Below are 25,837 nucleotides of genomic sequence, written 5' to 3' on the forward strand. Positions count from 1 at the left end.
AATCAACCAAATTCTAATCAGTTCATCCTCGAAGCCAAGTAGACGTTTGTGCCGAAATTGAAGAAAAATGTACGATATCAAGGCCTCGGAAATGTGAAAAAAGCAAATGTACTCAATCCAACGACGGTGAAAAAAATAAGAAATGACCGAGGTAGGTACAGATCGTTTAAAAGGCTTGAATGTAAAACTGGCCACATTTCAAGAGAAAGTAGAACAATGGGTTTCTGGGTATTAAGAGTATTATTTAGGTACAATACATTTATTTTTCGCATAATGTGCATTGTAAGCACAACACATACTCGATATAAAAACACGTAGCTTATATATAAAGACGAGATTTGTGTCATTATGCGGAAATGTATGCATGCATAAAACAGCCGACCATCCATCTTGTTTTCCAATCACCACACAAAGATTCAGAAACGGTGTTGACAGAAAGAGCTTTATTGAAGACGGACAGACAATAGAGTAAGCTGCTGTGTGATGTTAAACAAACTCTATTTACACACACACTCATTCAGACACACACACATTCAGACACACACACACACACACACACATGACAGACACACACCCAGGTGGCAGCGGTGCAGGTGAAAGGTCCTGAGAGATGAACAGATTGTGTACAGGAAGTAACCGGTCCCTCTAACAAACGGCGTAAACAAACCCAGTGTGCCGAAGCTGGAATTCAAGTGAAGGCTGTGAAAGACGAGAATGCTGCTTTGTGTTGCAAACATCATGAAAGCACTATGGATTCCGTCGTGATAAATAATAACGCATACCAGGGCTGCATAATGAATAGATATTTGATCAAAATCCAATCTGGATGAGTGCAATATCCAAATCGCAGTAAAAAGACATTTGAATAAATCACTGTGGTGGTGCCGAGAAGTCCCAGTTTAAAAACTTGATTCGAACGGCTTCATAAAAAAAAATAAAAAAAACAAGGGTAGAAGTCCTCTTTAAAATATATTCTAAATCATGAATGTTTACCTTGATCATAAACCAAAAAAAACAACATTTATTATTTTTTGTTTACCCTTTATCCTCAACGAGTAGATTTGTACTACTTCAAATAATATACTCCATTTAATTGTGGAGTGAAATTTAGTTTACATTCGAACCCTTTTTCAACACCTGTTAATCAATTAGCCAATTAACCACATTCAAATATGTGAAATGTATATAAAGAAACTGGTACACATTTGAAAATGAAAAATCTAAAATGTGATCGATGTCCTGAAGCAGCTCTCCGTCACTCACACTCCGACACGATCCATTCACTCGACACACCAGTCCTTCCTCCGCTCGAAGCAACGAAGAGTTGAAAGCAAGTGAACAGCAGCTTCACTTAAATAAATATGGTGCTAAATATTTAATCCGAAACATATTTGTGTTTATTTTGTTATTTGTCCAAGCAGCCCCGCTGGGGAATCATACAAACTCAATCAGCCTGTTGACAAAACACTTTGTCATATCTGAAAGTGAGAGCAAGTGAGAGCAAGGTAAAAAATGTAAATCAGTACAATTTTTTTTGTATTAGCGAGCGATTCAAGTAAAGACTTCGTTAAATAAAACGGACAGTCGTGTTGGACGTTGCCGGTGCCAGCTGGAGACGTCCTCAGAGTGGAAATAAGAGACGAGATGGGGAGACTCTGTTTTTAAACTGTGAAAACTTCACTCAAACTATCAAAATGATCCCCATTGAAAGCAAATCACTATAAACCGTCTTAATCTCCCACTGGTTATGAGCCCCAAACTCGGTGTGGTGACTACTGCAGGGGTGAATGTTCCCCGCAATTTCAAACGGAGCCGAAGGAAACACGAGGGGCTAGCTGATGATACGGCTGATTGACTGCAAGGAAGGGAACTCCTCAGCCTCCCCCGTGTGCAAGGTCTTATGGGAGTTGAAGTCTTTAGGGGCCAGTACCTGTCTGCACGTGGGACACACCTGGCAGTCCAGCTCGGCCGCGACGTTGGCGGCGCTGCTCGGCGTCTGCCAGGCGTTCTTCTTGTTCTTGTTTTTCTTCCCCCCCCCTCCGGCGCCCGCCTGCCTCTCCAGCGCCCGGCAGTCGCCCTGCACCGCCAGGAGCTCCTGCTGCTTCCCGGTGTCAGGGAGCAGCACCAGCAGCTCGTTGAAGATGCGGTGGAAGTCGTCCCCGAGCAGCTCCTTACAGCTGCTGTGGTACTGCACGGCTGAGATCACACTCTGGGAAGACAGAGAGCAGCAGGGTGAGGAAGACATCGATGCATTGTCCAATCCAGAAAACGTTCAAAACAAGGCACAGTACCGAACTATGGTTGCATCCTTTCAATAGTGATTTTTTTTATTTGTCAGACAGTGTATATATTTGTTATCTTCCCGGCAGAGATCCCGTTAGCCGGTAATTACCGGACTATGACCGGTAAAATATGCTGAAGACCGGCAAATCTAAATCTCTCCGGTCAAAAATAATTTCCCCTTAGCGCAATACCCCATCAGTTGCACAACTTATGTGACAGACAAGAAGAGTATGTGACAGACAAGAAGAGTATGTGACAGACAAGAATAGTCCATTCTAATGTCTAACACGTAATGTGGAGAAAGAGATGTCCTGTATGGGTTGATTGTGCGTTGATCTGTTGGTAATGCCTTGGGGTTCCGGTCGGCATGTAAACAAATGCATAATGCTGCGCTATACTTTCTGGCCTCGCCCGGTTGCATAGCAACGCTTATTGTTTTGGTGACTTTTAATAAGCAGGTAGTCCTATCATTAGCTAGAACTAGCTAGATCTGATCAATATGGACATAAACGCTAATAAAGTCTAATCTGACGGGAGAGAAAGATCAGCTGCTGCTGACGAGTCGACACGCAGCTCTGCATGATCACCTGCAGCGGTGAGCGGAGCAACACACACACTTCAGGTTAGAATATCACACGTAGCTATTTTAATCTAGTTATAGATACGTTTAGTTTTACGGTCACTCATTGCTGATCCGCGAGCTGCATGATACTGACGGGCTGTCAGGAGAGAGAGAGAGGGCACTCCGTTTATTATTCCTGTGTTATTGTAAGTTACTGTACACGTTTGAATAGTTAGTTAATCTACTATAATTAGTTTGTTTAATATCTAATCATATCAATTTGTTTTAAAGCTCAATAAATAACAAAGAAGACCTTTGACCGGCACTTTTCTCATTTTGTCCGGAAGATTTAAACTTTAACGGACATTTTGACCGGCAAATAATTATTCTAACGAGAACTCTGCTTCCCGGTCATCTGTAAAACATGTTTAACTTTCTAATGCTGGTTTATTTCTATTTCTATTTTGAGATGTTTCTATTTTAGAATTGGTTATTTCTATTTCTGTGCAATGCCTTGATTTGTTTGGATTAATAAAGTACATCTTATCTCATGGAACTCGATTACAGATCAGGGGCCGTATTCACAAAGGATCTTAGGGCTAAAAGTAGCTCCTAACTGGCGAATTTAGGAGAAACTCCTAAACATAATGGGCGTGTCAGTCTTAAATTTAGGACTCCAAATTTTATTCACTAAGAGCAATTCACAAAGTATTTTAGGCCTAAAAGTAGCACCTAAGTTCAGGAGAGCTTAAAAGTCCTCGAGAGGACTCCTAACTCAGTAAGACCTATTCACAAAGAATCTGAAAATGGCTGCGAGACTAAATGTTTTGGAGACAATGGAAGACTGTGAATTGATCAAGAGATATAGGCTAAATCGTGAGGGTATCAAACTTGTTGTGGAATTAGTGCGGGATGCAATAACATCCCCGACTAACAGGAATAACCCGATTAGTCCGGAAATAAAATGTTTGGCAACACTACGATATTTAGCAACAGGGAAAATGCAACTTTGCAATGCCGACGATTTAGGAATATCGCAACCATCAGTCAGCCGTGCCATAAACCAAACCATCAGCGTGCTCTCTAGACCACATATCATCCGACAGTTTATCCGGTTTCCTTTGGACAATCAACAACTACACAGGATCAAAGCCAACTTCATGGCAATTGCAGGTATGCCCGGTGTGGTCGGTGCTATTGACATACAAATAATTGCGCCATCAAAAGATGAGGACGTGTTCGTCAATAGAAAGAAAGTACATTCCATCAACACGCAGATTGTTTTCATTCATCATGATAGGGGGGCTTTAACGGCGGTATGAGCTGTTATTGAAAGTGTTTAAGTGCTGGAAATATGCTCATTGGATAATAGTTTGCAGGGTGCTTTTAATTGCCTCCTTGATTTAATGCAATTTACGTATTTTTATTGTTTGCTCTCTCTCTTTAACGTGCATATACAACGTCATTATCGTGGTCTGCACAAACTTGTCATCATGCTTGTATTCTGCTAACTGCACTGTCCATAACTATTTGATAGGAATACATTTCTAGCCGAGGCTATTTCCTTGTTTTAGTGGGCTCGTTTGTTGGATGTTGCGGATGAGTTTCACCGAGACCGCCTGCTCTGAACAACCAATCACCGTACTGACCGCTTCTAAACTCATGCACGAGAATCAACGTAATCCATAGCAACGGCGCGTCACTCTTAGTGATTTATCCTTAGTATGAGTAGGTCTCAGCGGCTTTGTGAATAACTTTTAAGAAAAAACTCCTACGTAAAATGTTTTAGCGCAAGTTAGGAGCACTCCTAGCGGTAAGATAAAATGCTTTGTGAATACGGCCCCTGATCACTAAAACACACCACAAGGCGAGCTTTACAGCAAGTGAAACAACACAGACACAAGAACACCTGTAGCCACTCTTTGTAGATGTCAGATCTTTGTTAACATGCGTTTATATATCTTTTTGAATGGATGTGAATAAGAACATGTATCATGTTTACAGTTACAGTATTGTTAGGTCCACTTTTATTATTTTGATAGGAGTGTTTTGTCATTAAGTCTCTTAACATGTTTTTATGTGGACAAATTCCAAAGTGAAGTTTCTACCACATTACCATTGAACTGTGGTTCTGCTGTATATCTGGGGCGGTACCAACACTTTAAAGGATTGGTTGGTTTTCATGAAGTGTGGCTGATGAGGACCAGCCGGTGTATTGCCTTGTGTTGAAATGTGCTATATGAATAATCTTGCAAAATGAGTCTGTTGTCGTTATAATTGTAGAGAAATACAAGTTATCGTGTGCTTACCTGTCTGAACTGTGCGGAGAGGTTTTTGAACTGGTTGAACTTTGACTCGTCGTTGTAGAGGTATTTCTTGATGGACGCGATCAGCTGCAGGTTCCTCTCGTGGAAATCTTCCGGCACCATGTAACCGCTGCTCTGCACCTTGGTGGGCCTGGGGTATGAGAATATATATGTGTTTGAATCATTAACTAAACGCAAAAGGCGAATGCAGACATCAGCAAAGTCTTTGTCAAACAGACAAACTAAGAGATCGTGTATTCAATCAGTAAACGTCTCGCTCTTACAAGGAAGTGGTTATCACCAGATAGCCCAACTTTAAACGCATGGATAGATATTTACAAAATGGAGAGGATAACATCATCTGTCAATCACAAACTGGAACTATTTGTGTCAGTAAAAAAATAAAAAATACTGTGTAATAGTTTGCTGCCAAATATTAATAAAACATATATTAGAAAAAAACAGTAAATGTCTCACGGGTTGACTTCAGTGGGGGCCGGCTCCACCACGTTGCTGTTGAGGGGGATCCCAGTGAAGCCCGGGGGGGGTTTAGTGGCGGAGAGTCCCAGGCCGGGTGGAGGGGGGGGCATGGCGGAGGAGGCTGGGGCCGGAGCGGAGGTCTTCATCGGGAAGGAGGACTTGAAGGAGGACTTGAAGCCTGAGGGAAAAACACACTGTGAGCCACGGCTTCACTCTGGGGCAGGAAGGAACTCTCTGGAAGCTATCCGCCACACTCCAGGGTCAATGCACAGAGCTAATTAGTCATGTAATAGAAAAATATGCTAAAAGTCTCTTAATTTTGTAGGTGTCATTTACATACACTTGTCGAAACAGTGCTTGGATGAGAATTTGTTGGTCAAATTGACTTTAATGTTTGATCCATAATACTAATTACTTCAGTAAAATGTTAGGCAAGACTTCTTGAGTTGCATCTCAGGCGACTAACAGTTGATACATATATAAAAACAAGTTGCTTTAAATTCTCAGATCTCTGTATTTGACCAACAAAAAAACATAAGTCACTTAATAAATGTTGCTCCCTAGATAATTTTTTGTGGCGGAAAAAGGAAATGTATTATTTACCCTGGTTAATTGTTTTCATCTACAGGTTCATTTTGATTACACTGTCGCTACAGGATGATCACAATAACTGACTTTAAGTGAATACGTTAAGTACGATGTGTCGTGGCAAGAATCCTATTTGAGTGTTGTACCTGGTGGAGGGTTCTTGGTCATGAGAGCGGGGAAGTCTTCCTCCTGATCGAGAGGAAGCTCCACCTTGGGATGAGGAGTCACCGCCGCTACCGCCTCCTTCTTCTTACTGACCGGGGGAGATTTCTCCTGGTGGCCGTTAGACAGTACACTGGTCATCGTGGCCGTCGCAGCAGCGTTGGAGGGGGGGGGTTTGTTCCGGATCTTCTCGGGGACGTTCTCCTTCTGTGCGGCCGTTTCCACCGACTTTACACTCGACGTTTGATTTGTTCCCGATGTTGAAGACACGGGCGCAGAGGGAGCTGCCGTGCTGGTCTTCTGCTGCTGCTGCTGCTGCTGCTGCTGCTGCTGCTGCTGCTGCTTCTTCTTCTTGCTGGCTTTAGAGGTAGGAGGCTCAGGGGTGGGGGCGTGTTTTGGAGGGAGGGGGGTCACAGGGGGGGCTTTGCTGTTGCCTCCTTTAACGGTGAGCAGAGAGGAGATGTCCGACATGGTGGGCACCGAGCGGTACACCTGCTGCTGCTTCACTGCTCCTTTCTCGTCGTCCGAAGAAGGAGGAGAGCGGGAGGAGGCGGGTTTGACCCCGACCTTCATTTTCTTGCGTGAAGAGTTTGAGGAGGCTGAGAGGAGCTGAGGGCCGGAGGGGACGGAGGGGAGAGGGGGGGAAGGTCTGGAGGACGGAGGGGGCTGGGAGGCGGGTTTAGCTACAGCGGCATGGCTGGACCAAGCAGATTTGGTGCCGGCTGCGTTTCTCAGGGGCCGGATTTTAGACACGAGTGCGGGGAAGTCTTCCTCTTGGAAAGACGAAGATTTCTTAGGCTGTGCAGAGTAAGCCGGGGTCATGGGCGAGGAAACAGCGACGGCCGAGAGGCTCGGGAAGTCGTCGTCCTTCAAAGCAGCACGGGGTGTCGATAGAGTCGCAGGAGCTGGCTTCACACTGGAAGGGCACAAGTCGAGAAATGTTACTTTGCAGTAGAATATATTGTATGATGAGGATTTCTGTTTGTACTTTGGGTAAACATTACATTGTTAAAGCAGCTCCGCCTCCTAACGCTGGGAAGTCATCTTCTCCATCGCCTGGATTATCGCTCTTCATTGTTCTCACTGTAAAAGAAAACAGTGAGTGAGTGTTCCAGCTGCTGTTATATTGTATTTACTCGAGTACTGTACCAGGGTATATGCAGGAATCCTGAAGTCAGATGTAATTCCTTTTAAGACCTTTTTTAAGACCCTTTCCTACATTTTAAGACCTCATCACCACTTTGAGTTTTAACCGGTTACCTTGGCAACACACTTTACCTCACATTCACTATATACAGTATTGATTGTCCTTCCTCCTTATCGTCCAACCATTTGGACGCAAACTTGCATTTCCCCATAACGATGTTGTTTAAAGGTGACCTATCATGCAAAATGCACTTTTGTACGTCTTCTATATGAATATGTGTCCCCGGTGTTCCAGGGAACTCACCAAGAGTCAGAAAACACAACCCTCTCTATTTTCCTCCATACCCAAATCTCTTAAAAAGGGGCTGCAACGGATCTGATACAGACTGATCCAGATTTGAACACTTCTGTGACATCACAGAAGTGGCGCTATGGCTATTGGGCCAACTCCACCAATCAGGAGGAGACAGCCACGGACATTGCTGTTCGAAAGCACTGGAGACGCTGTAGTTCATATGCCAGGCCTGTAGATGGTGCTGTTCTCACAGAATCAGCCCATGCAAAGACAGTGTTAAATTGAGCTAAATGAGGAATGGCATGATCCGTTTGGTATTTTGAAAAATAAAAAGTATAAATATGCCTTATATAGGTAATGTCCTACACTATATTATTAAAATATAGCATGATAGGTCCACTTTAACAATCGGCGTAAACGGGACCATCGCGCGCTATCAAGCAGTGAGCGTGCGATGTTCTGTTCAGATGACGTCAAATCCAACGGGATGCCATAAATAAACTACACAGAATCACACTACACAGCTACGCAATGATTACATTCAGGCAGACTGTAGAATACAAGCTCTTTGGACCATTGATATACTTATCGAAAACAAGCTACAAAATGTAATACCTTGGAAAAAGCCGTTTAATACTTTTTAATAGCCTTAATTTTCGCTAAATTGATTTATCAACTTTTAATACTTTTTATGACCCCGCAGATCCGCAATCTAATAAAATAAACATTAAGGTGCAGCATTTCGATGAACTGAAATAATCTGTATTTGAACTGTACTGTAGGCTACTCGTACCTAAGCAGCCAGTTTGACATGATGACTTGCTTGTATTTTCATGTTTTTTTAAAGAAAGATGAACTTGTCCACATTGCTTGCCAAAAGGGCAGATCTGCTGGCACTAACAATGTCTCCTGCTGTGGAGAACACCCTCTCTAGGGACAGAGGTAGCAGATACAGCGAGGTAGCGCTTTGCTAACATGGCAACATCAGGATATTTGGCGTTTGTAATAGCTTTGGCTCGGTCTTAACTTTTTGCGAGTGGTGGAGGCTTAAATGCTAGTGGGAGTTGGGTTCGCACTTCAGTCTTTTTTCTTTTGGTACCGGTGATATTCACGTTCGGGTGATGCCTTTTCAAATGAGTGTGCAAGTTTGATGCATTTCCCGCCGCGTAACCAATTGTAGATGAATAATGCCGACAAACAGCTTTGGTTCGGTCCACCTGTCTTTGTCCGTCATCCTTGTAAGTAACTGCGAAACCAAAATGTTCCCAAACCGGAGACTTCAATGATGCTGGAGGATTTTCGAGCTCAACTTTATCTGCGTTCGCCATTTCCTCAAATTACTGACTAAATTTGAACGCATCCCTGTGACCAGCTCTCATAGCATGCCTCTCGTCCAATGAAATGACTTGCTCGCTCTATGACGCGTTGAACCTAATGTGAGCAAATTACTCTGAACTGGGATTACTTCCAAAAAGTTGTTCACGTTTAATGTTATATTCGTTCGGTAAACACGTGTACCGAACCAAAGGGCGCGTATACCGTTACACCCCTAATATATATATATATACACACACACGTACATTTGGCTGATTCTGCACTTTGACTTGAGAGACTTTAAATGTAGGACTGTAACTTAGAGAGGATCACTTTGATATCGATATAAATGGTACTTTTGCTGAAGTAAAGGTTTCGAACGCTTCTTCCACCTCTGGCCAAAGCCAAAAGCCAACACACCCCAGACAGCACATGAACTGGTAGTCATACTTTGAATATCTCCCGTCTCTCACCTGGTGGTTTGATTGGTGCGCTCATGTTTCTGGGCTCCTCTGGTTCTGTTCTCTCCGCCCTCTCCTCTCTGAGGTATTTTGGGGGGCCCCTCTCGTGCATGGCTCCCATCTCATGTATGGCTCCTCCCCTCTCATGTATGGCTCCTCCCCTCTCGTGCATGGATCCTCGCCCGTGCATCCCTCCTCCTCTCTCCTGCATCCTTTCTCCTCTCTCCTGCATCCTTTCTCCTCTCTCCTGCATCCTTTCTCCTCTCTCCTGCATCCCTCCTCCTCTCCCTCCTCCTCTCTCTTGCATGCCTCCTCCTCTCCCTCCTCCTCTCTCGTGAATGCCTCCTCCTCTCTCGTGCATCCCTCCTCCTCCTCCTCCTCTCTCGTGCATCCCTCCTCTCTCGTACATGCCTCCTCCTCTCTCGTGCATGCCTCCTCCTCTCTCGTGCATGCCTCCTCCTCTCTCGTGCATGCCTCCTCCTCTCTCGTGCATGCCTCCTCCTCCTCTGTCCTGCGTGGATACCCTCTCCTCCTGCCTACGCGTCGCCATGGATGCCTTCATAGCAGCCGCCACATCCCTGTCCTCGTCCTCTCTGCACGGAACAAGCACACGTTCATATATATAGAAAAAACCCAATATGAGACCAAAAAGGACAAAAAACGGATTGGAATGTGACTGGTAAAGGTACAACCATGCTTATGGTTTGCACGGTAGGGTATCAGATGCAATAGTGAGGCCTTTAGGGGACACCAAAGTGCTACGTTTTCATAAAATAAAATGCTAAGTTTCTGTACAGTCATAAACAACAAAGGCAGCATTGTTGATTGACACTCACCGAGAGTACCTCCAGCTCTTCTGTCCCCCCTGAAGCCTTCCTCTTCCCCCGCGAGCCTGACGCATCTCATCATAGTCCTCACCTGTCAGCATGCCTAAGGACACACACACACACACTCACATTTAACATTCCAGAAATGAGTTTCAGCACTCGTCTTGAAGTCAATGGTTTTTAAAATGCATTTTTGGCCAGAAATAAGGTCTCTGGAGTTAAAGAGATTTTCACGTTTTGTTCTACGACATCAAATACAGCAATATTCCAGAATCAAATGGAAAAATCACATTGCTTTTAATCGAGGGAGCCCATTGCGATGCTAAATTCTGGGTCAGCCTACGAAAATATGTCACCATTGCAACGCTATACATTCTCCTAATATAGATATCAGTCTCAAAAAACACGCTGACCGACCTTCATTTCGCCTGCCCTGTTGCCTTGGGGCGTAGTTGAACTGCAGGTCGATCTGTCGGTTCTGTCGAGCCTCCGCACGGTTCTTGCTGTGCTCCGCGGCCTTGTGGGCCTTGTAGTCGATCTCGGAGCGGAATGCATGGGTGAACTGTTCTGTGGCGCAGCGGCCCTCCTCACACAGGTAGTGACTATCTCTGAAGTGCTCGCTCAGGTACGGGTAATCACTGTTGAGGGCAGGGTTAGGAACAAGGGGTCGAAGAAGTAATGAGATTTTATACGCAAGTAAAAGTTGCCATACTATAATGTAATTAAGTGAAGTAGAAGTCTAAAGTAGCTTGAAATCAAAACTTTTAAAAAAATTAAAAAATTGTAAATTCAAGTACAAAACATGTGTAAATGTACTTATTACATTCCACCACAGGATCAAAACTGGCTTGACCTACAGAGCCACCACAATCCTTCCTGTGTGTGTGGCCTAGCATTACTATCCTTGTGGGGACCTACATCTGTTTACACAGTCACGTGCGGGGACTCGCCTCCCTTATGGGGACATGAGGGAGGTCCCCATGAGGGGAATCATTCTTTTTAGGGTGAAGACTTGGTTAGGCATGTGTTGGTTATGGCTAAGGTTAGGATAAGTCTCCAAGAAATGCATGTAAGTCAATGTAATGTCCCCTGAAGTGATGTATACATGGTGTGTGTGTGTGTGTGTGTGTGTGTGTGTGTGTGTGTGTGTGTGTGTGTGTGTGTGTGTGTGTGTGTGTGTGTGTGTGTGTGTGTGTGTATACACACCTGTAGTATTCCTGGGAGCCGTCAGCATCACAGAAGTGGCAGAAGTAGTGGTCCCTTCGCAGGTGTTTAAGCAGCTCGTCGTTGTCGAGGTAGCGGTCGTCGCAGAACTTGCAGAGCGGGTGTCCTCGGTGACTCGTGTCGTCGGGGTCGCCGTGCGCTCGGTGACGTGCCAGCTCCTTACGGTTGTACCATTTACGCTCATGACAGAAGATCTGTGGAATGGGTTAAAGTTAGTTTACAGGACAATCTATACATAACATGTCAACAAAAATGTTCTAATTGGTTGTTTGTACTTTATTTACAAGCAAGTGATTCAGTGTTTGGAGAACCTGAATAACAATAACTGTGTCTTAGTGTTCCCAAAAGTTCCTTATTGTCCAATTCATGACATTTAATCAAAGCTTTGTTTGAACAGCTTATACGCCATCATCTTGTTGGTGGTCCACACCCATATGTGTGCTGTTGAAAATGGCCAGAAAACCTATATTTGTTCATAAACACTATATGTCAATCTACTTATTACATCCATTCTGATCAGGACTGCTTTTGCTACAAGGGTTGTATCTCTTTGTTTTTGTTTTACTTTGACACTTATTGACGAGACAAGTTTACCTTGAGATGTTTTATGCAGAGTTTGCAGCAGAAGAGCTCGTGCGTCTTCCTCATGTGCTGCTCCAGCTCCTCGTACTTAGAGAAGACCTTCGGCTCTGTACAGCTGAGACACTCTGGCAGCAGCAGATGCCTGATTTAAAAAAAAAAACACACCAAGATCAATTCAATAAGTGTCAAGGTCAAGCAAAACATAAACAAAAATCTAACCAAATGAGCTGCCTGCAACATATACAAATGACCTAGGACACAAAGTTATGTACATACAGGAAAAAGAGTGACCAAACAACAATAGCACTACTGTTTGTTTTAGTTTCGTTGACTAGAGTCATTTAAACAAAGGCTTGCCTTTGTTGAAGCAAATAATCCTTTTACTACTGTTGTTTGACAGAGATTAAAACTCTGTATCTGAGTGCTCCATTTATTTGCACATCAAACATTGCACACACAACTAGGAATGCTCCGATCGCCAATTTTGGGGTCGATCGCCGGAATCAGTACCGATCTGATCGAGTGGGCGGGGCCTATGGGGATCTTCCATTTAAAGTGATGTTTAAAACTCAGTTAATGGGGCTCATTCACTGGCGCTTCCACAAACAACAACCAACATAATTATTACATTCAAATGAAGTACATTATTCAAGTTTACATTAACTTTGGAGAATAACACGGGAGAAATGAGCGGAGGCCCTCTCTCCTGACAGCCTGTCAGTATCTTCTCATGCAGCTCACTGATCCAGTAATGAGTGACCCGACAGTGAAGAATAAATATATTTATAACCAGTTTAGCTTGTTCCAGAGGTAGATAAAATAGCTAAGTGTGTTAGGTCTAACTCTTAGTGTGTGTTTTGCAGGATTTCTGCTTCACACACACGTTGCATACCGCTATTTTATTGTCCTTTTCGGACACCTTAAAATACTGCCAGACTGGTGAAATCATGTTGGCGAGCTTGTTTTACAGCGCACAGAGAAAAGTGTCATGCATTTTACGTCATCGGCTCTCCCGATCGGCATTTACAGAGAGCACCGATCGATCGGCAGAGAGTTAATATCGGCCGATAACGATCGGAGCATCCCTAAACACAACACAATAATATACCACATTTTAAAAGTTGGGGAAAGATGCAGATGTAGTCAAAACAAAGAACACAGCATGAAAAGGTGCTCTGCTATCACACGGAGAGACTATAGGACTTCCGTATGTAAACATCCCTCCATCATGATTAGAAGAAATGAGATTACAAGAGGGGGTTTTCTAAGAAGCCAGGAGATTGAGTTTAGATAATGAAAATAAGATGTGGCGATAAAAGAAAACCTGAACAAAAAAAAAGTAAATATTGGCATGAAAGACACTTTTTTTTCTTTTCTTCATCACAATGTTCGAGGGCTAACACATTTACTCTAAGTTTCACTTCCTGCCACTCTTTCTTTCAGTGTTTTCTTTTTACAGTTTCTATTCAGTGACAGCGGTCTACGTTTCAGTTCCCTGCCACCGCTCTAGTAACACACAACAAGCAGATACAAATGTTTTATGAGAGGGACTGCGGATGGAAATGAGCTCAAAGCTAAATCTGGCACTGTTACGCTTAATACATTTGAATGTTTTAAGTGTTCATTACTGTGCATTGTTCCTGCCAAATAAACAATTAAATAAATAAAATAAAACATATTGGTGTAGTTTTTGGCATAGCTAACTTAGTTTTTAGAAGCAAGAGTTAGTTTGGTACTTGTGGGTTATCTGTCGCCACTTTTAAATTGCGGGTAGCTGGCTCCTCCACTTGAACTTATTCATTTCTCAAAATAACAAACATGAACCCTAGGGGTTAGGGTTCTTTAGAGTCTGAAAAAAACAAAAAAAAGTGGCAACAGATAACCCACAAGTACTGTTAGTTTAAATCATTATAGTGCAAAATCACAAAGAATGTAAAAGAAGCCCTACCTGTATTGGGCGTAGATATTCTCATCACAGAAATAGATATCATGCTTCTTCTCACAGGGGAACTGCTGGTAGGGTAGAGACGAGAAGGCCGCCGGTTTCTTCACAAACACCACCTGAGAATCACAAGACAGTAGTAGATTAGAAATACTGAATATCTCATGCTACACACACTTTTGAGGGAAAGTGGAGGGGTAATAAAGCTGCATTGCCCTGGGACAAAGATCTTAGGTAATGTATCCTATGGAATGATGTGAATGCTGTCACCATATGAAACCCAACAAGTTATATATGAACACTTAAAGCTTTGCTAAATTAAGCAGTTAAAACATTGTTATTACAGCAACAATCAGCTGTAATTGAACATTTCACAATATCTTTATTCCAGTTACTTACAGCTACCGACTCTTTTAAAGGGAGTGGTGGGTATCGAGGCCCTTATTTGTTTGACACTGTCAAGTGACGGAAATCTAGAAAGCTAGCTTTAAGCCACATGTATCTGAGACTGAATGGGATACCTGTCGACACACAAGCAAATTACCTTTAAAGAAGGTCCAGCATTTAGCTAAATAAACAGCAGCAGAATAGCAACCTAGCCACCACCGGTGAGCCATTTAACCTGCAATGGTTTGTTTGAGAGGTGACAGCTGACATTTTTCTACCAGCTAAAGCACTGACAGTTCACTGAATCACACATGAACTGTTACATTACAACAACACGATAAGCCCATTTGGACTAGCACTGTGTCATATAACCTAACTCAACGTAACTCAATGTATGAACCAATAGCTAACCTGCTAGCATTAGCCACCTTAGCTAACTCAACGTATCTCAAGGTAAGAACCACTAGCTAACCTGCTAGCGTTAGCCAACTTAGCTAAACTACTGACAGCGAGGGCATACTATGTTAGTATGGGCAGTTGGTAGACACCGCTTGTCGCTACATCATATACAAGAAATGTGTTTGAATCCAGCTAAGAAGTTATCATAGACGTGTTGATTATTTTTTATACAGTAAAACTAGCAATAGAATGCGGCCTAGTTAGCACCCTCATCCCCGGGACACAGTGATGGAGGAATCCGCACCTTGTCGAGCTCCTCCCGGCAGACGGCGCAGTACTTCTGTTCGCACAGCACCCTCATTTTGGTGGAGCAGCGGTAACACACTGGGTGATCGCATTTCCCCAAGGCAAAGATATCCACCTCTTGGCAGCACAGGACGCAGTGCTTCTCGGTTTCCTTAGTGTTTGATGGAGCCATGGTTGTGAAAAGGCACGATTTAACTTTAGCACTATTTGTTATTAGGGGACAGACAGCCGATGTTGCGCAGTTACGTAATGAAGAAAGCCTGAGCTACTGCCGCGTCACGTAAATGGTGTACTTTAGATCTGTAAGCATCTGGATGGGGGCCCTACCTTCAGGTGCGGTGCTGATAAGACCCATCCATTTGTGCAGGAGATCTTGACTTTTCCACGTGTCTCCCATGGTGTGCCGGGCACTTTGTGAAAACTGATAGGACACCGGTCTTAGCTGACGTTGATATGAATGAAGTAGCCTACTAAACTTTGATAGTTTTAACATGTGCCTTAAAGTCATTGACAATAAACACATGAAGGTACATATTAGGATATTTGTTGAGAATGTGTCAAGATCAGGGGGAAGAGAACCCCTAATCTACTTTAATAATTGATCAAATGCAAATGAACATTAGGTTATATATAAAGATCTTGTCTGATGCTGGGCCTTGGTCTTTTTTCTGTCTTTCATTTTTTTACGATTTCAAATCTATTTATTGTTCTAATTGTTGGTCACTTGACCAAAAGACTTTCAAGCTTTAAAAGGTCCCCAATATATTATACTGTTTTTCATCAATATATTATAGGTCTCAGATATATACAAAACATGTATTGTCTGTGAAGTGTTTTGCTCCAAATACCAAACAGATAATTGCAGCATCCCATAATCCGCTGTTTCAGCCCTGTTTAAAAAGTGCTGATTCTCTGTCTTTTACTTTTAGATGAAAATGAGGAGCCCCTCCCCACGCCCCAGTGAGAGATATTTGGTTAAAAAGAACAAAATAGGCGCTCTATGAGGAGATTCAGGTGATAAGGTGGGGGGCTTACCTTGGGTGGTGATTGGCTAATGGTTACACAAGCCAAACAATCGTTATGACATAAAGTGGCCAAAATCTCATCAGCTCATTTTCAGACAGGTTTTTATATAAATGCATCAGGACAAAAAGAGAGAGAATCTTTTTTCCTGAAACTTTCAGAATCTCTTTACACAGAGGGGACACATGTTGATGTATAAAATACATGAACAAGTGGATTTTGCATATTAGGTGACCTTTAAAGAAAAAGATCATTTGTACCCTCCACCGAGTGGACTTTGAAGGTTTGCCATTCACATTTAGTGTACAGGTCATTATTCAAAGGGATCCTAATTAGAATGAAAGTATGAAAGGTCTTTGCAGTATCAGAAGTGAGCAGAGGAAAGGTGATCTTACAAGAACCGACAGCCCACAGTGAGAAATACTACTACATTTGATATATGTTATACTGATAATACAGATTGATTACACACAACCACCTCCCACCACTTCTCCCAGTCTCCACTAGATGTCAGAAAATTGACAGATTAAACACTTGCTTATGTACCTTTACCCACATTTGCCAAAGTACCACAATGCCAAAACTCAGCTGTGTTACAAATGTAAATATAACATATGAATTCAAGCTGAAACAAGTGGTTATAAGTAGCAATCAAATGCGTTTGAATTCAATGCAGCTAAGTCACTTGCAGTCAGTGATACATCTGTAACCTGCCAGTAGAAATACAATGTTGTTCATGCTTTATGTTTGTAGCATTAGTAGTGCATATTAATGGTAATATTCAGCACCATATGTCTGTCAGCAAGTATTTTGATTTATATATTCATGATGCAACTTTTGGGAAGATCTTATGAACTGTGAAACCAAAATTGCATCCATTTCTCTTTCACCTTCAGTTTGCTGGTTCTCTCAAAACTGTCAAAGAGTTTTTAAAAAAGACACTTAATTTCTGTAAAAACAGTTATGTTTCCAGTTACATTTATTTTAACCCATTCATGGCTTTTAGTTCTAGTATTGTCTGTCAAAATCTGAATTTATAAAGTATATAAATCTGTAAAACAGTGGAGTAAAAAGTACAAATGTGGTTTAAAGTAGTCTAAAATGAAATACGTGAAGTACAAGTATCTCAAATGTATACTAAAGTACAGTCTTGAGTAAATGTACTTCAGACGACTGGTTGTATCAGTTTCTACTTTGTCGAGTATATCTTGTTTACAGAATTGGGAATCTTTGATACTTTTAGCTGAAAGACTTGCTTTGATTGGAATCAAACAGAAAAAAAACAACTATCCTTTCCAACCTGTTTTTACAGCAGGGGAGAAGTGTGACCTGTGGCAACAAAGGGATGGGTCTTGTACCAGGACCTGGCCGGCAAAAGAGAAAACTGGTGGTGCAACAATCAAACACAGAGTCAATGTTCTAGTAAAAAAGGGCTTCTATTTACCCAAACTAAGAATCAATTAGGAAAAAAGTTTACCAGAGCCAGGTCCCTAACCAACTTCGATCAGAAACAAACGTCTTCATGAGTAGGTTGACACTGTTTAGACTCTTTGTATCCATGCAGTCCTAGTGTATTGCTTACATACTGTGTGGATAAAATATAAAACATGTATTGTTTAATTTTTTTTAAATAGGCATTTATAGCGTACAGTTTAGTAAGAAATATTAACCTGGACAGACATGAGAACATAAAGAGGATTCCTGTATATAATGAGCGAATAAAGAATAAAGTGTAAGAAATGGACAATTTCTCTCTCTAGTTAGTGGTGAGCCAAATGTCCAGGTGATCAGAAGGACCCTGCAGAGTGACCAGGTTCCTCTACCCATGATCATAGACCTGACAGGTACACAACACATCTGTTCAGTCTTCTCTTTGTGGTGTTGCTTTCTACCTAAACTCTGGCTAGTTGTGGATGTAGCAGAAATTATTTCCAAAACAGGGACATTTACAAGTGGTTTCTAAACCTATGGGAGATTGTGTGTGTGTGTGTGTGTGTGTGTGTGTGTGTGTGTGTGTGTGTGTGTGTGTGTGTGTGTGTGTGTGTGTGTGTGTGTGTGTGTGTGCAGAAAGACTCAATTACAAAGTGGGGAATTGGAGTTAGAAGGGCCACTCTGCATATTATGCACATGAACATTTGTCATCTTGTCATGAGCAGAGTGTTAAAGGGGCCCTATTATGATTTGGGGGTGAAAATGAGTTATTTCTCCAGATAGTTATTTCTAATGCATTTGTGCTTTTTGGAAAGTATTAATCAGCAGCAGTTTGATCAAGTTGAGATGCTGTAGCAGGTGATGACCCATACGCGTGATGTTGACCATGACTGATGTTTGTTGTTGTTTGTGAGGAGCTGAGCAATCAGACCTTCAACGAAGAAGCGTGTTTCAGAATAAAGATAGACTTCAAGGTAAGATGGGTAGAAGAGAGAGAAAGGAGACCCTGCTGAGTAAGCCAAGGTCCCTAGAGGATTAACCATGCAGAGTAGATGTCCCTAGCACCACCAAGAGGTTTACATTTGTGTTTCTTGTTAAATGATTCATATATTGGATGGATTGCCTTGAAATTCCCCTTAGACTTTTATGTTTTTGTTCAGGATGAATCACTTGATGTGTCCCAGAAGATTCCCTTTAACATGATCAGGTCAAATGTTTGGATAACACATCCTCAGTTTGTGTTGTACCTCAAAAACTGCAATAATAATAAAAACAAATGGCTCATTAAAGAGCTCTATATACACCAACAAATAAATGTGGTGTCTGTTTTAGGCTTAACTATAGGGACTTCAAGTCATTGAAGACTAACAGAGCCCATAATGATACAACAGTGTTACTCCAGGTAATCTGCCTACTTCGAGGTGCCCCTGTTGTCAGTAACAGAAAGAAAAGCTTTGGAGATTTGATAAAACTGTGTGTCTGCAGGTGAACAGAGAAATTGCGTCTGGCCTGCATCATGTGATCAGGAGAAAAGGAATAAATGGTAAGTTCAATTTAGTGTAAATGAAATTAACTGTTGTTTAAACAATGTTTTGAACAATAAACCATGTAAACATGTCACAGGAGAGGCTCAAAATACAAATATCAACCTGAAATGTAGCATAATAGGGTCTCTTTCACACAATTCATATATTTGTCAGCTTTTGTATAGAAAATAAAAAAGCACCAGCGGTGTGATTAGCTTTCTTTCCTTCCAAACCCACTGCCCAACCCAATGACTTCACTTGAGGCAATTTATCAGACGTCACACAGCTCCTCCTGAATCCACAGCTTTGTACAACTTGTTTATATATTGGTTGGTCCAGTGTTCATTTTGTGTCTTCCTGCACTGGACAAACAGACTTACAGGGTGGGAAATGACTGCCCAAAGGAAGAGGAGCAAGAGTGTCTAACCCCGGATGATGAGGCCCCAAAAGGCAAGATGGCACGAGGCCGATATCAGGTCAAGTCCTCGTTCTCTGACGATGATAAAAATGTCTACTTGAGCTGGGAGTGGGGCTTTGACATCAAAATTGACTGGAGTGGATAAAGAGAGGCTATTCTCCTCCTCTTCCATCTTTTCTTTACCTGTCTGTCAAATGGAGCTGTCTAACAAGGACTTTTAGTTATATATTAACATTTATATATTCATGTTCCTGATCATTCATCATCTGCACCTAATGCACAAAGGGAAATATGATATAAACATATCATATATTGCATAAATGATCAATTACTACATCCTCAAATATTAGTGTCATATTGAGTATCCTGTATCTTTTATAAAGGCAATTCAAACAACCTGTAAGATGTCTCTCTTGAAACACTTGTCCTCCATGCACAAAAACAGGCTAAGCGAGAAACTGATTACATGTAATGGGACAACGTAATAACGATCCAAAAAAACCTGTTTATCTGACTTCCTTGTTTCTAATTCAAGGCCAGACAAACAAGACTTTCTATTTGTGTCCGATGTGAAATGACTGTTAATGTTAACTTATTTTGACTTACCTGCATGATCTGCGAAACTTATTCAATTTAACATCTTGTCTGCAACAACAAATACTTAATTCTCATACCTTGAATCAAGTTATGGTTCTGTTTCCCCTCTTTTCAATTCTGTATGCTACGATTTAAGTTCATATTTTCTAGGTCAACCGAATTTGACAAAAAGACAGGAGGTGAACTGGTGCATCTTTAAAATCTCAAGTCATTTTTAATCTCTTAACTTCTTCATGTCATTCAAAAACGTCCGATCAGAGAGGAACTCCCCATCACACACACAGAGTCTGGGAGCTGTGACAGACTGTCGGTGCTTTCATAAAGTTAAAGTCCATATAGTTATCTAGTGTCTCTTGTAGTGGTTTCTGCTCAGTCCCATCATTTTGAAGGTGCTGCTGGCGATCTTCTCATAGAGAAGGAACATGAGGGCAGCCGTCAGCACCGTCTGCAGCAGCTTGGCCTCCAGGCCTTTGAACAGACCCAGCATGCCAAACTTCCTAAAGAAGGAAACCAGGGATACAATGTGAAAAACTAGAGGTCTTGAGATGTATGATGTTTATCTTTCTGCATGCACAAACATCAAAGAATCATGCATTATTATGGATGTAATTATAAATACAATAGTTAATTAGACAATGTTTCAGTGATCATGTGACCATGTGTTCGTGTGGTGTTTACCCATATGGACTCTGTGGCTTAGTAGTGCAATGTAACAAAGTACATTTACTCAAGTTAAAGTAGTTTTTCCGTCATATATATCCTACACATAATTCTATTCATTTTGGATGCAAAAACTGTACTTTTATTCCACAGTAAGTAATAGTTATGAACTTCTGTGTACTTATAAAAAAACATTGTATGTTATAATGCTAATATACCCAGTATTTAAAATATACAGTAATGTACATTATGTTGCCAAAAATTAAGCCAAAAGAGTGGCCTGGTGTGTGTGTGTGTGTGTGTGTGTGTGTGTGTGTGTGTGTGTGTGTGTGTGTGTGTGTGTGTGTGTGTGTGTGTGTGTGTGTGTGTGTGTGTGTGTGTGTGTGTGTGTGTACCCACCTCACTCTGTTGATCAACAGAACCTTGATAGTCCGTAGACTTGCCAGTAGTTTTGACTCGCCCGTCGACTCGTTGAACTGACCAAACTGTAGTGATTTAGAAGAAGGAAAAGAATCAAAGAGTTACAATGTGTAAAACTGAGTGATTGTGATCATAGCATCTTAGAGAGCATTCTGAGGAAGAAAAAAATAAGGCTGAAAAGTGTTTTGTGTAGAAAAGAGCAACAGGTCTAGACATTTTGAATAAACACAGCTCACCCTGAGAATGGACTGTATGGTCTGCAGTGGGTAGGTCACAATGGTGGCAGCTGCTTTAGCAACAGCTCCGATGAGGAAGACCTCAACAGATGACAGCTTAAGGGGGGGGGGGGGAGAAAAAAGTCAGGTGTGGACGAAACATTTGAGGACTTTTACTTGTAATGGAGTACTTTAATACCATAGTGTTTATATACTTGTTAATCTATTTGTCTGCTTAAGCCACACAAAGATCATGTGAACAGAATTACTGCATATCAAGTGTGTACTCATCCGGATGATGGGATGACCTGAAGTAACCTTTACTTTCCCATTCGTTAACAAGACCATCCTTATTTTGTAACCATGATGTGGCACTTCTGTTTACCTGTAGTGTTCCTCCATTATTAATATAATAATAACAATATATTCAGCACAGTGTTTTGATCAATAGAACTCTTGTTTATCATATGTTGGGCTTTGTAGATATTTTCAAGTGATTTCCAAATGTGCTCTCATGTTGTATTTACGTCTACCGACATTGAATTGTTAAAGTTTATTTTCGTACCCATTACCTTTAAATAGTCACAAGTCACAACTACTAAATAACAAAGTATAACACATCACTGCCAACTGTATGAATATTAAAAGGGTAAAGCTAAATATATATTTTCTCACAATCATCGATATTAGCATAACATTTTACGATACACTTGAAAATGAATATGAAATGACAATGCAATTTATTTGTCATTGATCGCAAAAATTGTGAAAATCTCTTGTAGAAACGTTGTGATGAAACATCTTCTCACTTCATCGGCACTTTCCTATCCATTATTCCTTTCTTCTAAAATGCTGCTATGACTCCAGCACTGATCTTCCCTGTCCTTAAAACATTTGAATCTCCCTAGTCCCTGACTCACCTCCCTGGGAACCCCTCTCCTCAGCTGCCTCTTCAGACCCTCGTAGATCATGAACTGGATGGCGGGGTTCATCACCAGCAGCAGCGAGGGGAAGGTCCCGTTCCACAGCGCTCCCCCTCCCTCATCTCGGATGATCTGTGCAAACGCATCTTGGAAACACAACAGAGCAGATCAACTATGATTGCAACAAAACAAAAAAAATTGAGAGAGAAGTCATAGCCGTGATTGCACCCATGTTTGGGAGTAAATGTCACATACTGTAGGGGTATAAGCTAAGAAGAACCCTAAGACTTTTAAAAGTGCACAGCTTTTATACTTTAAATCCCAATATACTACACATTTCATTTTTTTCAGTAAATTGTGATTTTATTATTTTACCTTTTTATTATTTGTTAGCATTTTTTCTTATTTCTTTAATTTTATAATAATATTTTTTACAATAGTTTTATATTTGCTCCATTTTTTACAAATGAATTCCCCCAACTGTGTTCATGTATGCACCATTATACACCAAAGCAAATTCCTTGTATTTGTAGACCTACTTGGCAACAAACGTGATTTTGATAATAACTATTTACCCAGAATGCCAGAGTAGTTGGTGGGCCGTATGTCTGCGTTGCGAAACTTTGATCCCTGAAGCTTCAGTCTGGTGTTGACAACCCACAGAGGAGTCGTGACCAGTACGTTTACAACACCTAGAGACAAAAAACAGCAGATTAAATCAAGACATGTCATTAAGAAATAAATCAAATCGGAGAATTTAATTTATGAAAGTTTCAATAACGGTCTATAGTGTTTCGTATTATACTGTATTTATTTGTACCAACTCTATTGTGTATTCAATGTGTATACTACTTCTTATATTGTTTATGTCCATGTTCTTCATACCCTGTCCTTACTGTACAGTACATTCTTAAGCTTTTTTATGTTTTGCATATATACTTATACATTGCACTGCACTTTTTTTGCAATTCTGAATAGATGAAAACTGAATTTCGTTGTCCCGGTACTTGTAATCTGTATGATGACAACAAATCTTCATTGTCCCTAAACACTGAAAACAGGCTCTTGTGATAGACATGACCCTCTGACCTGCAGCGATGCCTATCATTAGGTCATTGCTTGGTGCCGACGGCCTTCCCTTCAGCCAGCTAGCCTTCAGGCTGTGGAAGCAGTAGAAATAGACAAAGTTGGAGCAGCACAGGCTGCAGATCACCGGGAACCAGCCTCTGTACGGAGCCAGTCTGTGGGGACAGGAGCACGTCTTATAGGCTATGCACATTTATTTAGATTGCACATTTTAACACACGGGAATTCGAAGTGCTTCAAAAAACATTAAAAGCATTAAGATATAGTGCAAGAGAAACACACACAAAAAGGAAATTTTAAAGCATAATAAAAACATAAAAAAGAACAAAAAAACAAATAAACAGTGCCATGTAAGATATATAGTAATTTCATTTAATAGAAGGCAGTGGCAAAAACTAAAAGCGTTCAGCCTCATATACGGTAGGGGACATATGTGTTTTCTTTCTGGTAATATTAGCGGTGCTTGTGAAATGTGAATGTGCACATGACATACATTATCTGATAAAGCTAGGACGTAGAATCAAGAAATGTTATAGCGATTAAAATTAAAATAATAACAATGGTTTCACTCACAGTCCTTCCTCTCTGATAATATCTGCCAGAATGGCTGGCGTTGATTTGGCCTTCCTGTTGTCATCCACTGAACACACACCAAAGACAACTTGTATTAAAATATACATTACATTTATAACTATAATACCTTTAAATAAGACTGCTTCACTACGGTTCGTTACCTTGCAGCCTCAGTCTGGCAGTATCAAGAGGGAAGAACACTGTCATGGCAGTCACACTTCCCTAAAACAGGCAGGCAGTTTTCATGGGAGAGATAAACAGAGCTCATTTTGTTTAATATAGAAGGAATCTTGAGTCAAAGTATAGCACAAAACAATAATATCAAAGCACTTGTATTTTTGTAATATTCTAAAACACTGTAAAATTCCATCAGGTCTAAAACATTGCGACATGTTAAACTTTGAATGGAGTTTGGTGTAGATTATTTTAAAGCGTGTGAGTAAATATGGATACCATAGACTGTTTATATGATAAAGAAACAATCACAACAACAGAAATTGATACTGAAAGTAAAGCTAACTTACCACTGCTCCTGATACAGCATGGACCAAATTCTCGTACGAAAACACCGAGTTGCTCATCATGAACGAGGTTAAAAATGTATATTATTTATTCAACTTTTCCCTCGGTCAAAGTATATCCAATATCCCCTTTTTAAAACCGCAGTATATGAATCTTAACAGCTGTAATGCCCTCACTGTTATGGCGTGTTGAAGTCGGTCGAAGTGCATCGCTTACTTGTAGACGTTTTTCTACAGAGCCTGGGGCATTATGGGTAATGTAGTTCTCGCCATGCCACCTTTGGCGTTTGTTTCAACCACGGAGAATATGTTCATATTTTATACAGCCTATAGACAAGTTTACGCGACAAACCACGGGTAGCGCCATAACCCTACACAAATGCACTTCATTTCCGCCGGAAGTCTTTTGCACAGCGTCTGTCGGTGTAAACCGGTGTAAACAGTCAGACGGGCACTGGTGTAAACACAGCGATTTCGATGCTAACAGTGATGCTAGCTTGCGAACACGATTCTACTTCTTTGACTGGAGATGGCGTTACTCTCCCCCACCCGAATTCAGTGCAAAACTGGGAGGATAACATGACGACGTGGCCCAGCATAATAAACTGCCTTATTTAGGTCATGCCCACAGGAGCCAACAGTTGTCTGTTGTTTACATAATGCACAATTTACATGATCTCTTTATGCTGTGCAATATATCATATGTGCCTGTACTGTTTGAGTGAAAATAAAGTTTGATGTAATTTCATTTCATTATTGCACTGTTATTGCATTATTGCATTTCATATGTTCCTTAGAGTGCTACAATTTCTTTTAACACAGTTCATCATTCATATTAAGCTCATATTGTACATAAATAACACTGAATTAATTAATTGTTTAGAGGAAACTAAAGAAATGGCTTCAACAAGAAAGATCACATGTTTAATCCTAACAGGTATTACAAATTAAAATATAAAAGCAGCCCACACAATTACATCACTATGAAAATATTCATATATAATATTAAAAAATACAATGCATGCAGTATTTGTTGTGTTTATCTGTATTTAATGAACAACATGGCTGGGTGCTGGTTTGTGGTCGTAGCACTCTCTATCTAACCACTCGTTCAGGTGCTTTCTCGAGTGATTGCAACCAACTACCGCACACGTAGTTCCCGAACCACTTTTCTTCATGT

At 41.2% G+C, this 25,837-nt stretch overlaps 2 protein-coding genes across 2 annotated transcripts; both read right to left on the reverse strand.

Moving 5' to 3' along the window:
• Positions 1-428: 428 nt before the first annotated feature.
• On the reverse strand, positions 429-15,677 carry znf598 (zinc finger protein 598). The gene is made up of 13 exons (XM_079644500.1): positions 15,263-15,677; positions 14,179-14,291; positions 12,243-12,372; positions 11,631-11,842; positions 10,842-11,062; positions 10,434-10,527; positions 10,100-10,190; positions 9,610-9,772; positions 7,386-7,464; positions 6,366-7,297; positions 5,629-5,809; positions 5,155-5,302; positions 429-2,209 (listed from the first exon to the last, which is right to left on the reverse strand). Exons 1-13 carry the CDS (start codon positions 15,434-15,436, stop codon positions 1,832-1,834), a joined length of 2,916 nt encoding a protein of 971 aa, XP_079500626.1. The 5' UTR covers positions 15,437-15,677; the 3' UTR covers positions 429-1,831.
• A 4,772-nt stretch (positions 15,678-20,449) lies between these two features.
• slc25a17 (solute carrier family 25 member 17) lies at positions 20,450-25,337 on the reverse strand. The gene is made up of 9 exons (XM_079644809.1): positions 24,661-25,337; positions 24,298-24,358; positions 24,137-24,203; positions 23,567-23,718; positions 23,053-23,169; positions 22,475-22,623; positions 21,576-21,671; positions 21,319-21,404; positions 20,450-20,756 (listed from the first exon to the last, which is right to left on the reverse strand). Exons 1-9 carry the CDS (start codon positions 24,718-24,720, stop codon positions 20,603-20,605), a joined length of 942 nt encoding a protein of 313 aa, XP_079500935.1. The 5' UTR covers positions 24,721-25,337; the 3' UTR covers positions 20,450-20,602.
• Between the last annotated feature and the right edge of the window lie 500 nt (positions 25,338-25,837).

This window comes from Notothenia rossii (genome assembly GCF_949606895.1).
Source record: "Notothenia rossii genome assembly, chromosome: 8".
Taxonomy (NCBI): Eukaryota; Metazoa; Chordata; class Actinopteri; order Perciformes; family Nototheniidae; genus Notothenia; species Notothenia rossii.